The sequence below is a fragment of the Sorghum bicolor genome, chromosome 4 (assembly GCF_000003195.3).
Source record: "Sorghum bicolor cultivar BTx623 chromosome 4, Sorghum_bicolor_NCBIv3, whole genome shotgun sequence".
Taxonomy (NCBI): Eukaryota; Viridiplantae; Streptophyta; class Magnoliopsida; order Poales; family Poaceae; genus Sorghum; species Sorghum bicolor.
In genome coordinates, this window is record NC_012873.2 from 65,299,833 (window position 1) to 65,312,948 (window position 13,116).

Sequence of the window (13,116 nt, forward strand, 5' to 3'; positions counted from 1 at the left end):
CTTGCAAATTGTGAGTGTAACATTTGGTTACCTTTCTCTTAATGAAAAACGGGCTGAAATCTTGATCGTGAAAAAAAAAAGTGTTCATGAAGTTGATAAGCCACAAACATCATCTATTTAAATCTGGGGAAGTACTACAGCACTTGTTTTGTTGATAGACTTTAAAAACTTGGAGTCACTGCAGTCCATTTCGTTGCATGCATGCTTCTCTGCATATGGCTTCTTGTTGATAATAGCAGAATAACAGGTCTAGCAAAGCAACAGGACTGACACTTCATCCAGGTCTGGAGAGGCCAGCGATACTGCCGTCTCCTGCACATTTGCGATGTCAAACACTGACGCTCTACTGCCAACCAACTACAATCAGCAGTCCAGGACCTGCGTAAGCACAGCTGCAACAGCAGGGCAGGGGTTGGTATGTTCTAAACTGAACCCCATTATGTTCACGTTGAATACTTCTACTTGTGCTGCGATTCTCTGAATACTTCCCCTCTTGTTTTCATCCAAAGTTCAACGCCCAACCACTTCAGGAGCAGAAAGAAAAACAGCAGAGGCGTTGGAATATACTCATCCAATGATCCAATCCAGTAGCAGATTTTCGACGCGGTAGGTTTGCATCGACCGCTCGGTGTCGAGTGGATATGCATCGGTTTCGATTGGATAATATCGCCTGACCTTTTGCTTGGACAGAGACAGCAGCAAAGGCTTTATCCACCAGTTGCCGTTCTGTGCGGGAGCTAGCAAACAGACATTCAGCGACGAAACCGGGGAATCTCGGCGAGGAAACGTCGTGCTATGAATCTTTTTTTGTGTGTGGGTTGCCGGTTACCATTACCAGATACAGCCGCTTATTAGGCTTTGCTGAGTTATTACTGATAATGATCCAAACATATAGTGCTTGTTTATAAGCAGCGGAGCATCTGAGGCAACGCCTGCTCTGACAAAGATCCCATAAAAAAGGGACTCATAATAATAACACTGAAAATAGAAACGTCGCAAGGGGTCGTCAGCCCAGTTTGAATGTTACGTCCATGCTCTGGCGCTTGTGTGCTTGTACTGGACCAGCCCAACTGCCTGTCTCGTACAGTCGGCCATCCCCTTCGGCCCAACCCGAAAACTTCCAAACAAAGCAAGCAATGCTTGTGCGCGGCCGGGCGGGCTTTGTCATTTGTCCGTACACCAGCCCAACATTCATTTCGGGTCCTTTCGTCTCGGGCAGTCAGGCGCAGGTGTGGTGGTATTTCAGCAGGGCGGCACGGGAGAGTACCAGATCCAGATGGGTCAAGACGTAAGAGTCGCCCTCACCTGCTGCCGCTGCGCCTGCGTGCACGGTAAAAAAATAAAAACAGGCGTGAGGTAGTACGGGCGTGTACCGGATCCAGTCATCCAGTCTTTGTTACTAGTGCTGGCGGCGCATCTACGGTCAAGGTACGGCTTCTGGGTTGTTTGCCTTCGTTTATATCAACAGTACGTATATGTGTACAAAATGGTACCGGAAGATTTGACCGGAATATTGCCGTCTTCGGCGATCGTCTTTCTTCTCCAACAACAAAAGCTAAAAAACACTCTCTACAAATGTATCTCGAGAAAAATAGAATGTCCAAATTTAAGTTATGTCTTTCATAAAATGAGTCTTCTATATAATTACATTATTAAAGATTATAGATATTGTGTTGGAGAACTATTTTGAATCCGATTCCCAAATAGATTTGTTACTGAAGACAGCCTCCGTGGACGTACGGGACACTATGGCACTGGGCACTGCCCGTCCACCACGTACGTATGCAGCCTTGTGCAGGGAGGGAAACTTGCGTGCTCTTTCTTCTTCAATGGAATCGTAGATACTCACGCATAGTATACATATACACATCTAATTAGGTGCGGTTTGATACATAATGGAATTAAGTATTTGTCAATTAATTTGCAGTCTTAATTAGTCTATCCAAATAGGGGAGCTAATAGTTAGACTAACGATTAGTTCTAATCCAATATTAGCTTACTCTAGTTGACACAAGACCTAAACAATTTGGACTAAAAGCGCTGATAGGTGACAAAAGGATATGTTACGACTATACTCCGCTGATAGAGCCAAAACATCACAAGTAGGGAACAATTCCAAGGACACGTCTAGTACGTTTTAGCAGGAATTCCACCATATCCGTTAGCCCTTGTGTATAAGCTTTTTTATACAAGTAACATAGCTGTAGCCATTAGCCAACTAACAGTACGGTAGATGGACGTACAAGCTCCAAGCTTGCTCTAACTAGCGCATGCGCATTCATCTGATCACTAGGCGGCAGCCAGCCCCGCGACCCGCGAGAACTTCAGTATTCAGATGAACAGAAGGGATACAGCGAATGTTTCAGACGGCAGACATGGCAATTGGCATGGCAGAGGCCTTCGTGCCGACGCAGCCTCGGCTTTGTCCATGGTCGTCCCTTCAAAAATCAGTCTGGTGTACCTTTCAAACAAACAAAAAATATCTAGGCCTTGTTTAGTTCACCCCGAAATCCAAAAAGTTTTCAAGATTCCCTGTCACATCGAATCTTGCGGCACATGCATGAAGCATTAAATATAGACGAAAACAAAAACTAATCACACAGTTTGACTGTAAATCACGAGACGAATCTTTTGATCCTAGTTAGTATATGATTGGACAATATTTACCATAAACAAACGAAAGTGCTACAGTTCCGAAAACTTTTCAGTTTTCGGAACTAAACAAGGCCCTAGGCTGCTCAAGAATGAGCATGTGGAACATTAGCACGACGAGTCTTTCGAGATGTTGTGTTTGGGGGTAAAGCAGAGCAAAGCTTTCCACAGTGACAGTCGGCACCGCACATGCTAATAAAAAAAGGCTGCTGCTCTGCCGTCGAAGCAAGAATGAATCCTGAGTAGATCGTTAATCTTACCATGGCCTAGCCGGAGATGTTGTGCATGCTACTTCACAGAGGTATCTTTATGCTGCTACTGCAAATCTGGAATGCGGCAATATATGCTGCTACTACCTACCTACCGGAAGAACAGAATCGATGCCGCTGTTTCATGCATGTATGGCAAACTACAGTGTGCCCGGATAAACATAGTCATAAAGACAGTCTCAATACATGTTTCATAAGAGTATCATGCACATTAAATAAGATGTCACGTAAGCAAAATTGCTGACTTGACAGAGTTCTAAATGAAGAAGTTTCATCAGATGAGAGAGGAGTTTCATCCTCGTGAAACTCATATAGCTCGGTTACCTAGTTTATAGTCTCGGTAACTGTGTTATGAAACTATGCATTGACACTGACATAACGTAGATATATCCGCCTCAGCTGATCGAGTGCTGCTTTGCTTTCATGCCGGCTGAGTTTTCTCCCTCGTATTCTACCCTACGTACTGAGAGTTAAGAAGTCAACTGTTTCATCTGCCAGAGAATTGATCACGATGTTTATGCTCCTGTCCATTTTGAAGAGTTTACATGCGTGGTGACCAGCCTGAGCAACTTGTGTTACGATGACGAAGAACTGGGACCGTTTGCTTCCCCAAGATTTCAAAGCTGTGTCTGACGAGACGACAGGGCAGGCGGTGTCATTGAGGCCTTGTTCAGTTCGCAAAAACTTGTGAAAAATGATACTGTAGCACTTTCGTTTTTATTTAACAAACATTGTCCAATCATAGAGTAACTAGACTCAAAAGATTCATCTCGCGGTTTACAGATAAACTGTGCAAATAGTTTTTATTTTCATGTATATTTAATGCTTCATGCATGTGCCGCAAGATTCGATATGACGGAGAATCTTGAAAAAATTTGAAAACTAAGGCCTTGTTTAGTTCCGAAAAATTTTGGGAAACGGACACTGTATCACTTTCGTTTGTATTTGACAAATATTGTCCAATCGTGGACTAACTAGACTCAAAAGATTCGTCTCGTCAATTTCGACCAAACTGTGCAATTAGTTTTTATTTTCGTCTATATTTAATACTCCATGCATGCGTCTAAAGATTCGATGTGACGGGGAATGTGAAAAATTTTGCAAAATTTTCTGGGAAGTAAACAAGGCCTGATCTCACGCAGAGCGTGGAGAATCACACACAGGCCGGGGGCCGGTCCGGGCATGGCTCTGCGGCTCTGCCTGGACTGGACCAGAGCGACATGATGGGGAGGGTGTCAGCGACGCCGACGAGATCCTGGGCCCTGCCGCGCCCCCGCATGTGCCACTGCGGTGCGGCAGTGCCACTGCCAACCCGTCCGGCGTCCGGGCCTCGCTGGCCTCGGCTCGGCGTGCTTGCTTTCGGGCGTGTCCACCATGCACGCGCGCCCGCCACGGCGCCAGTGACCGTGAGGCGTGAGCGCAGAGCGAGACACTCGTCTGTGTCCTTCCGTTGGCGCTCACCGTCTTGCATAGATTGCTCTCGGTGTTTTTTCACTCAAAAGTCAATACGATTTGTCTCCGCAAACTCAGTTACTCCCCCACTCTAAAACAGATATTATTCTCGTTTCCTGATAATCGAAAACTTTTGACTTTAACCAAATATATGTATAAACATATTAATATTTATAATATATAATTAGTATTATTAGATGGATCATTGATTATATTTTTATAATAAACTTATTAGAGATATAAATTACATGTATTTTTTTATAAACTTAATTTAAGTTGAAAAATATTTAATCTGCACGTATCTTGTAAAAAACACTGTGTATGATAAGACAAACGAACGGGCTCGATACAACGTCAAATTCTCTAGGTCACTGTTATATGTTATCGGACTGCGCCCTATTGTTCTCTAGGTTACTGTTATGGTGGGCCAGTGGTATTATGGTTATAGCTAGTGTCATTATAACGAGTTTATATATATGAGCCTCAAATGTGAATTCACGTACGATAGCATCAAACTTCTTGTTATTATTAATGTGTTTCTCGGACATGATGTTTGACATCAATATAATGGATGTAAAGTGAACAACTGTTAATGAGAACAATAGGGCGCCCTACAATATCCATACATACTTTGTTAAAACATAACACCTTATATTGGTTCATGCGTATGTTAATAAGATATTGTAGAGTTAAGATTTAGTCCTTATATACGAAGCGAGAATAAAAATATGAACGAGATGATGATAAGTGTGGTTCACTTTAAAATTTATTAGAAAATCAATGGCAAAAAATTCTCAGAAAAAACTAGAACGCCAGCTTTTGATAAAATCCAAAACTACAGCTCAGATAAACATGGACAGAGAACCCGGGTATCCAGAGTCAGACGGTAAAAAAATCCGGGTAATCCCGGATCCAACCGGGCCAAGTGAAGTGAGGACCAATGCGGCAGTGAACCACATGGACGTGGCCGGCCCACTTCGGCCTTGTTTAGTTTCAAAATATTTTGTAAAATCGACACTGTAGCTTTTTCGTTTGTATTTGACAAATATTGTCCAATCATAGACTAACTAGGCTCAAAAGATTCGTCTCGTCAATTTCGACCAAACTGTGTAATTAGTTTTTATTTTTGTATATATTTAATACTTTATGCATGTGTCTAAAGATTCGGTGTGACGGAAAATCTAAAAAATTTTGGAAAATTTTTTGGAACTAAACAAGGCCTTCCACCGTCTGTCCTCACAGCACAGGAACCCAAATCCCCTCCTCCCTCGCCTCGCCTCGCCTCGCCTCGCCAACCCGACGACGCTTCCCACGAGGAGAGCACAAGGCTCGGCATCCCGAGAAACCAACCAAAAACCCCGAGTCCATTAAACCGCGCCACCCCGCCTCGCGAGCGAATGCCACTGCTGCCCCGACCCCGTCGCGGCTCAGCGCCGGCCATGGCCCGCCTCCTCCGGGCCCTCGCCGCCCTCCTCCTCCTCGCGGCCGCCGCCGTCGCCGACGACGGTTGGTTCCCCGCCGACTTCCCGTGCTTCGGTTTGGTTCCCGCAGAGGTTTTGCTCCCTGGTGGTGGGTTTCGCGCTGCTCGAGAGAGCAGGTTGCTAGGATTCAGGGGCCGGCCGCGGGTGCTTGCTCTTGCTCGTGCTCGTGCTCGTGGTCGTGCTGTGCTGCTATTTTATTAGCGCTGCTGCTAGGATGCCGGCCGCTTTTAGCATTAGGGGGCGTGGTCTTTGTTTATATCCGGTTCCTTTTCCTATTGGTAAAGTACTTGATTAATCTAATCCTCCCTCCTGTTCGTAGTAGCATCTTCTGTTCTTTGCTGTCCTTGGGGAGCAGTTTCTGCAGTGCAGTGCCGCGGCAACCCGAGCTAGCTAGCGAGCACACCACCCTATCCTAGTTCCTAGAGCGCGGCCTGTTGTGATTCTGTTTTTTTTTTCCATTTGGTATCCATGCGCTTTGTGTGTAAAAATGCGTTTTTACTGCCATTTCGTGTGCTTGGATGCTCTCCTCTTCCTGTTCTGGCCGTAAAACCTGATGTTAGTTTTTCCTTGGGTGTTAATTTGTATTCCGCTGATATTAAAATTTTCTACTCGCCTAACGAACTCCGGTTTTTCCTCAACTTCTTTGTATTGATTCTTCTTCTGGTGCTGCCGCTGCTTTTACTGATCCAGGGGCAACACTGCTGGAGATCAAGAAATCCTTCCGCGACGGCGGCAACGCGCTGTACGATTGGTCCGGCGATGGCGCATCGCCGGGCTACTGCTCGTGGCGCGGCGTGCTATGCGACAACGTCACCTTCGCTGTCGCCGCGCTGTAAGGAGTTTCCTGTAGCGAAACTACTGGCCTCTCACTCTACTGCTAGCGCGGATGTGTGGTTACTGACACCATTCCTGTGTGCGATGCAGCAACCTCTCTGGGCTGAATCTCGAGGGTGAAATCTCACCGGCCATCGGGAGTCTGCAACGTGTTGCCTCAATGTAGTGATGCTGCATTGTTTCCTCGTATGAACGTCAGATGCTGAGCTGTGCTTAACTCTTTTTTTTTTTCACTTTATGTTGGGTTGTGTTTTAGAGATTTGAAGTCGAATGGACTCTCGGGACAGATCCCTGATGAGATTGGTGATTGTTCGTTGCTTGAAACTCTGTAAGTAGGTTTCAGTTTTGCTTATGTCATTTTCTTTTTTCAAAAAATGGTTTAGTTTCAATTATTCGTTGGCTTGTTTGACTCTAAACTCCCCCTCAGTATTGGATTTTTAGCCGCCCTCCGTTTTTTTTTCTTTTCTTTTGCAGTTTGTTTCCTTGTTAAAATATAATTTCTTGTGTCCTTGATTACCATCCCTATATTTCTATACGAATACTCCCTAACAGCACTCCTATTTTGATCCAGGGACTTGTCCTCTAACAATCTAGAAGGAGACATACCATTCTCCATATCCAAGCTGAAGCACCTTGAGAACTTGTAAGTTATAGTTTTCATGCCAGGTATAGGTTAAACAAAATTATCCTCACTGCTTGTTTCATCATGTGTGGTGCTGTTTCCTGTCTTTGTAGGATTTTGAAGAACAACAATCTGGTGGGGGTGATTCCATCGACACTCTCTCAACTTCCAAATTTGAAGATATTGTAAGTCCTAATAATGTATTACGTGGTATTAATTGAGCTTAATCTAATGCGATATGCACCATAGGGACTTGGCTCAAAACAAGCTAAGTGGTGAAATTCCAAATCTAATATATTGGAATGAGGTTCTTCAATACTTGTAAGTATTTCTTGTGAAGGAAGAAATTTTGTTTTGGTTTAGTACCTCAGTTGCCTAGTTTAAGAGCCTAGCAAATGCTTACAAAGTGATTTTATGTCATTTATAGGTTGAACCATTAATGATATTTGCACTATATACACATATAATGTAGGTGAGGCCACCTTTTGGTTCATCACACTCGTTCACATCTAAATTTCTCATGTGCAGGGGATTGCGAAGCAATAGTTTAGAAGGAAGCCTATCTTCCGATATGTGCCAGTTAACTGGTCTGTGGTACTTGTGAGTGAATTGCCTCCCTTTGTTTATAATCACGGAGCAAGTTATGCCCTTTATTAAATTCAGAATGGTATTTATGTTTATCTCAGTGATGTGAAGAACAATAGCTTGACGGGTACAATACCAGAAACCATAGGGAACTGTACAAGCTTTCAGGTCTTGTATGTACATTCTATTCCTTTTGAATAACGCTGATCAATATTTCACTTGTAGAGCATTCCTGACCTTTCAGTATTTTAGGGATTTGTCAAACAATCACCTTACTGGAGAAATCCCATTCAATATTGGTTTCCTGCAAGTGGCTACTTTGTATGTGATAGTAATCCTATTTATTGAAAGAAATGCTTTTGGTTTGATTATTGCAAGCAGTGATTTGAAATATATCTGTACAGGTCTTTGCAAGGGAACAAATTCTCTGGCCCTATACCATCAGTGATTGGCCTTATGCAGGCGCTTGCAGTGCTGTAAGTTAAATTATGGCTTCTAAGGTTTCTTGAGTTTTAAGCAGAGGTAGTAGCACTAATGGCCTTTCTTTTCTTTTTCTTTTTTACTTTGTAATGATCCAGGGATCTGAGTTTCAATGAGCTATCGGGCCCAATACCGTCTATACTGGGCAACTTGACATACACTGAGAAATTGTAAGCTCTTTTTTTTTATTTTTTATGCATTTGTTTCATAGTTGATTCATCTGTGATGATTTTACCTGAGCAGTTGCACTGACAAAAAATTCTAGCTTTCATCAAACTTTTTAATCATATAAGTAAGGCCCATTCACAGTATGTTGTGCTGATAGATACCTGCAAGGCAACAGGCTAACTGGATCGATACCACCAGAGCTTGGTAATATGTCGACACTGCATTACCTGTAAGGGTGTAGTTTTTATGTTACTCTGCTTCTTGTTAGTTTAGTGTTGTTCCCAGTTTAAATACATCTGGTTTCAGGGAACTGAACGACAATCTATTGACTGGGTTCATTCCTCCTGATCTTGGAAAACTCACAGAATTGTTTGAATTGTAAGTATATTTCTTTTCATATTTGTTACCTATGATGCGTACGGAATGCTAATGTCAATGTTGCTTGCCACTTATTATTCACAGGAACCTTGCAAACAACAACCTTATAGGGCCTATCCCTGAGAATTTAAGTTCATGTGCAAATCTCATTAGTTTGTAAGTTCCATCTGTTCTCCTGAAGTTTTATGGCATCTTTGGCGGTTCGATACATAACCTTCTGGCTCTTGTAACAGCAATGCTTATGGCAATAAATTGAATGGAACCATTCCACGTTCATTTCACAAGCTTGAGAGTCTGACTTATCTGTAAGCGGTTTGGTGATTCCTGATATTTTCTTGTTTAAATTGTATTTTTAATTGATCAACTAGGCTGCCACTATATAATAGTACAGATCTGATCATATCACTTAATAATTTGTACTCATCCATACTGTTTAGGAATCTGTCATCAAATCATCTCAGTGGAGCACTTCCAATTGAGGTAGCAAGAATGAGAAATTTAGACACTCTGTAAGTTCCAGCAGCTAATCGGTCATTGTTTTCAAGTAATTGCTTTGGGTGCTATGATATCACATTAAGATATCTGTAGGGACTTATCCTGTAACATGATCACTGGTTCAATTCCCTCAGCTATTGGGAAACTAGAGCATCTTTTGAGGCTGTAAGTCTTATAACCTATTATTTTAATGCAAATGTTTGAATGATGTCATGATATAATGTCACTGTAATTCCTGCAGTAACTTAAGCAAAAATAATGTGGGTGGACACATTCCTGCTGAATTTGGGAACTTGAGGAGCATCATGGAGATGTAAACACCTTCTGATCTAACAGTGCTAAAATCTCTACTATGTTTTTATATATATATAATGGAAGAATACTCTACTATGTTGGTCCCTTCTTATGCAAGTAACATTGACACATTTTATTTCATTTCAGTGATTTGTCCTACAACCACCTCCTTGGCCTGATTCCTCAAGAGGTTGGGATGCTACAAAATCTGATCCTGTTGTAAGTGTACATGTTTCTTCTTATATCATTTCAAAACTGATAAAACGATAATGTACAGTAAAAATGTTTCAAGCAGTGGACTGCGTATTAATGGTGTATTCTGTGCCAATTATTGCAGGCTGATCTTTATCTCTTTTTTTGTCCTTTCAGAAAATTAGAAAGCAATAATATTACTGGAGATGTCTCTTCACTTGCTTACTGCTTGAGTCTCAATGTCTTGTAAGTTAACAGCTGAAAAGTTATTTAAACCGTCTGTGTCTGGCTTTCACTTATGGTGCATTTATTCTTGAGCGCTTTTGCAGAAATGTATCATACAACCACCTTTATGGTATTGTACCTACAGACAACAACTTCTCACGATTTTCACCCGACAGGTGGTGCTCTTTGTCCTCTGGGATTAAATGATTCCTGCGTAATGTCTTTGTTTACCAATCCATATTTATATCTTAACTTTCCAGCTTCTTGGGTAACCCTGGACTTTGTGGCTATTGGCTTCGCTCTTCTTCATGCACACAGTTACCCAGTGCTGAGAAAATGAAGACATGTATGCACATTGTTACCTTCATTAAGTTGCTCTGAGCATAAATACATCACTAATTTAACGTACCCTCGTTTTTTCGTTTGCAGCCTCTACCTCAAAGGCCCCAAAGGCTGCATTTATTGGTATTGGTGTCGTAGGGCTTGTTATTTTGCTCGTTATCCTAGTAGCTGTTTGCTGGCCACAGAACTCACCAGTGCCCAAAGATGTCTCTGTAAACAAACCAGGTGATGCATCTTTTTGGTTTCTCATCTATTGCTCTAACAAAAAAAAATCCAATAACTATTTTTTAACTGTTAACGTTAGTCATATTGGAAGTTTCAAATCAGTTTGTCCCAAACAGCTTTTCATTCTTGTCTCCCGAGTTGAGAATTCAGATGCGCTGACAGTTTATGTGACTTGTATGGCTCTTAATTAAATAATATTACTAATTCACTGTGACAGATAACCTTGCTGCAGCATCAAGCAACGTTCCTCCCAAACTTGTGATCCTCCACATGAACATGGCCCTCCATGTATATGATGATATAATGAGGATGACTGAAAATTTGAGCGAAAAATACATTATTGGTTACGGAGCCTCAAGTACAGTCTACAGATGTGATCTGAAGAACTGCAAGCCGATTGCGATTAAAAAGCTATATGCTCACTACCCCCAGAGCTTGAAGGAATTTGAGACTGAACTTGAGACTGTTGGAAGCATCAAACACCGGAATCTTGTAAGCCTTCAGGGGTACTCCCTGTCACCTTCTGGGAATCTTCTTTTCTATGACTACTTGGAAAATGGCAGCCTCTGGGACATTTTACATGGTGAGTGAAATGCAGAATACGTATGGGAGTTAGGCTGCATATAGCACCATTTTTGGCAAAACACATAATATTTAGAGGACTGGTCTCTTTTTCATTTGTGTTAGCTTTCACATGTTCATCTGCCAGCAAGCACCTACTGGTCACTTTCCTATAAAGATATCTGGATATTGTCACTGTTCCTTTGGTTAGGGTATTTCAATGCATTAACAAGACAATCGTAAACTTCCTGCAAATGTTTCTAATTGGTACATTTTTGTTAATTTTAGCAGCTTCATCGAAGAAAAAGAAACTCGATTGGGAGGCTCGCCTCAAGATTGCTCTTGGTGCTGCTCATGGCCTTGCTTATCTTCACCATGAATGCAGTCCGCGAATAATTCACAGGGATGTGAAGTCAAAGAATATCCTCCTAGACAAAGATTATGAGGCTCATCTTGCTGACTTTGGTATTGCCAAGAGCTTGTGTGTATCAAAGACGCACACATCAACATACGTGATGGGCACCATTGGCTACATTGACCCTGAGTATGCACGAACATCCCGGCTCAACGAGAAATCGGATGTATACAGCTACGGCATTGTCTTGTTGGAGTTGCTTACTGGCAAAAAGCCTGTCGATGATGAGTGCAATCTTCATCACTTGGTAACTATTTCATGTATCTTTTTACATGCTTCCAATAATTTACTTGGTTTTTTTTCGTAGTTCCACTTCACATATATATACCTTTGGATTTTATGGCTCAATATGTACTCAATCATGTGCATTAGATCTGGTTCCATCCGAGGGGACCAGCAACATGAAACCCATCATGTGAATAGATCTGTGCTCACTGTGGTGGTGTGATTCATTGTATGGCTGGTGAAAGTTCAATTATAACTTGCCAGTGTCCCATAAAGCCTGCCATACTTGTCCCCTGCCTTCAATCATGTGCCTGAAAATTTTACATGCTGCACACTATTATCACGATATTTGTAGCTGACTCTTACTTTTTGACAGATCATTGATATGTAATGTCGTTTACTTCTTTCGTCCTTAGTCTTTTTAAAATAAAATCCCAAAGTTGAATTAATACTGCATTTCTTGGATGTATTGGTGGCACAGGGAAATAATGCTTCTATCAAGGAATGTTTGTATTTGTAACTTGCTGAACTCATCAAAGTTGTCCTCATTTGCTATCTGCTACCTCCAGATCCTATCCAAAGCCGCAGAGAACACGGTCATGGAGATGGTCGACCAAGACATCACCGACACGTGCAAAGACCTTGGTGAGGTCAAGAAGGTGTTCCAATTGGCGCTCCTTTGCAGCAAGAGGCAGCCGTCGGATCGACCAACCATGCATGAGGTCGCGCGCGTCCTTGACAGCCTAGTCTGCCCAGGTCCGCTCCCGAAGCAGGCACAGCCACAGGCGTTGGAGAAGTCATCCACGGCTCCGAGCTATGTCAGTGAGTATGTCGGCCTACGAGGCGGCAGCGCCCTCTCCTGCGCCAATTCATCTAGTGCGTCCGATGCTGAGCTCTTCATGAAGTTTGGCGAGGTGATATCGCGAAGCACGGAGTAGGTCGATCGTCTGTCTGAATGATGATCTCAAAGAGTTAAACCTGCAGTTTGCAGCATTTTGGTTACAAATTTACAAGGGTTATCTGGCGCCCTGTGAGTCTCTGTAAATATGCTGCCTTCTCCTTGGGACTTCACTAGGCACTAGCTATTTTTCTCCGTTATTTCACATCCCTTTTCACCTGTGGTTTGGGACTGTGCGAAGTGTACTAAAATAGGAGTGGAGTTTTGCTGGGAAAATCGAAGTGCATCTAACGGAATGGATTTATGTGCAGGCTGCTTTTACT

General features: G+C 42.5%; 1 protein-coding gene across 2 annotated transcripts; it reads left to right on the forward strand.

Moving 5' to 3' along the window:
- On the forward strand, positions 5,798–13,116 carry LOC8081937 (LRR receptor-like serine/threonine-protein kinase ERECTA). Of its 2 annotated transcripts, none has more exons than XM_021458593.1 (27): positions 5,798–5,879; positions 6,545–6,686; positions 6,779–6,850; positions 6,945–7,016; positions 7,260–7,331; positions 7,424–7,495; positions 7,560–7,631; positions 7,839–7,910; positions 7,997–8,068; positions 8,148–8,216; positions 8,300–8,371; positions 8,474–8,545; positions 8,701–8,772; positions 8,850–8,921; positions 9,006–9,077; positions 9,155–9,226; positions 9,359–9,430; positions 9,510–9,581; positions 9,658–9,729; positions 9,858–9,929; positions 10,080–10,148; positions 10,232–10,303; positions 10,388–10,473; positions 10,557–10,694; positions 10,912–11,277; positions 11,544–11,917; positions 12,465–13,116. In XM_021458593.1, exons 1-27 carry the CDS (start codon positions 5,813–5,815, stop codon positions 12,831–12,833), a joined length of 2,976 nt encoding a protein of 991 aa, XP_021314268.1. In that variant the 5' UTR covers positions 5,798–5,812; the 3' UTR covers positions 12,834–13,116. The 2 variants fall into 2 exon arrangements, with proteins under 2 accessions (XP_021314268.1, XP_021314269.1); XM_021458594.1 differs by having other exon boundaries at positions 11,547–11,917.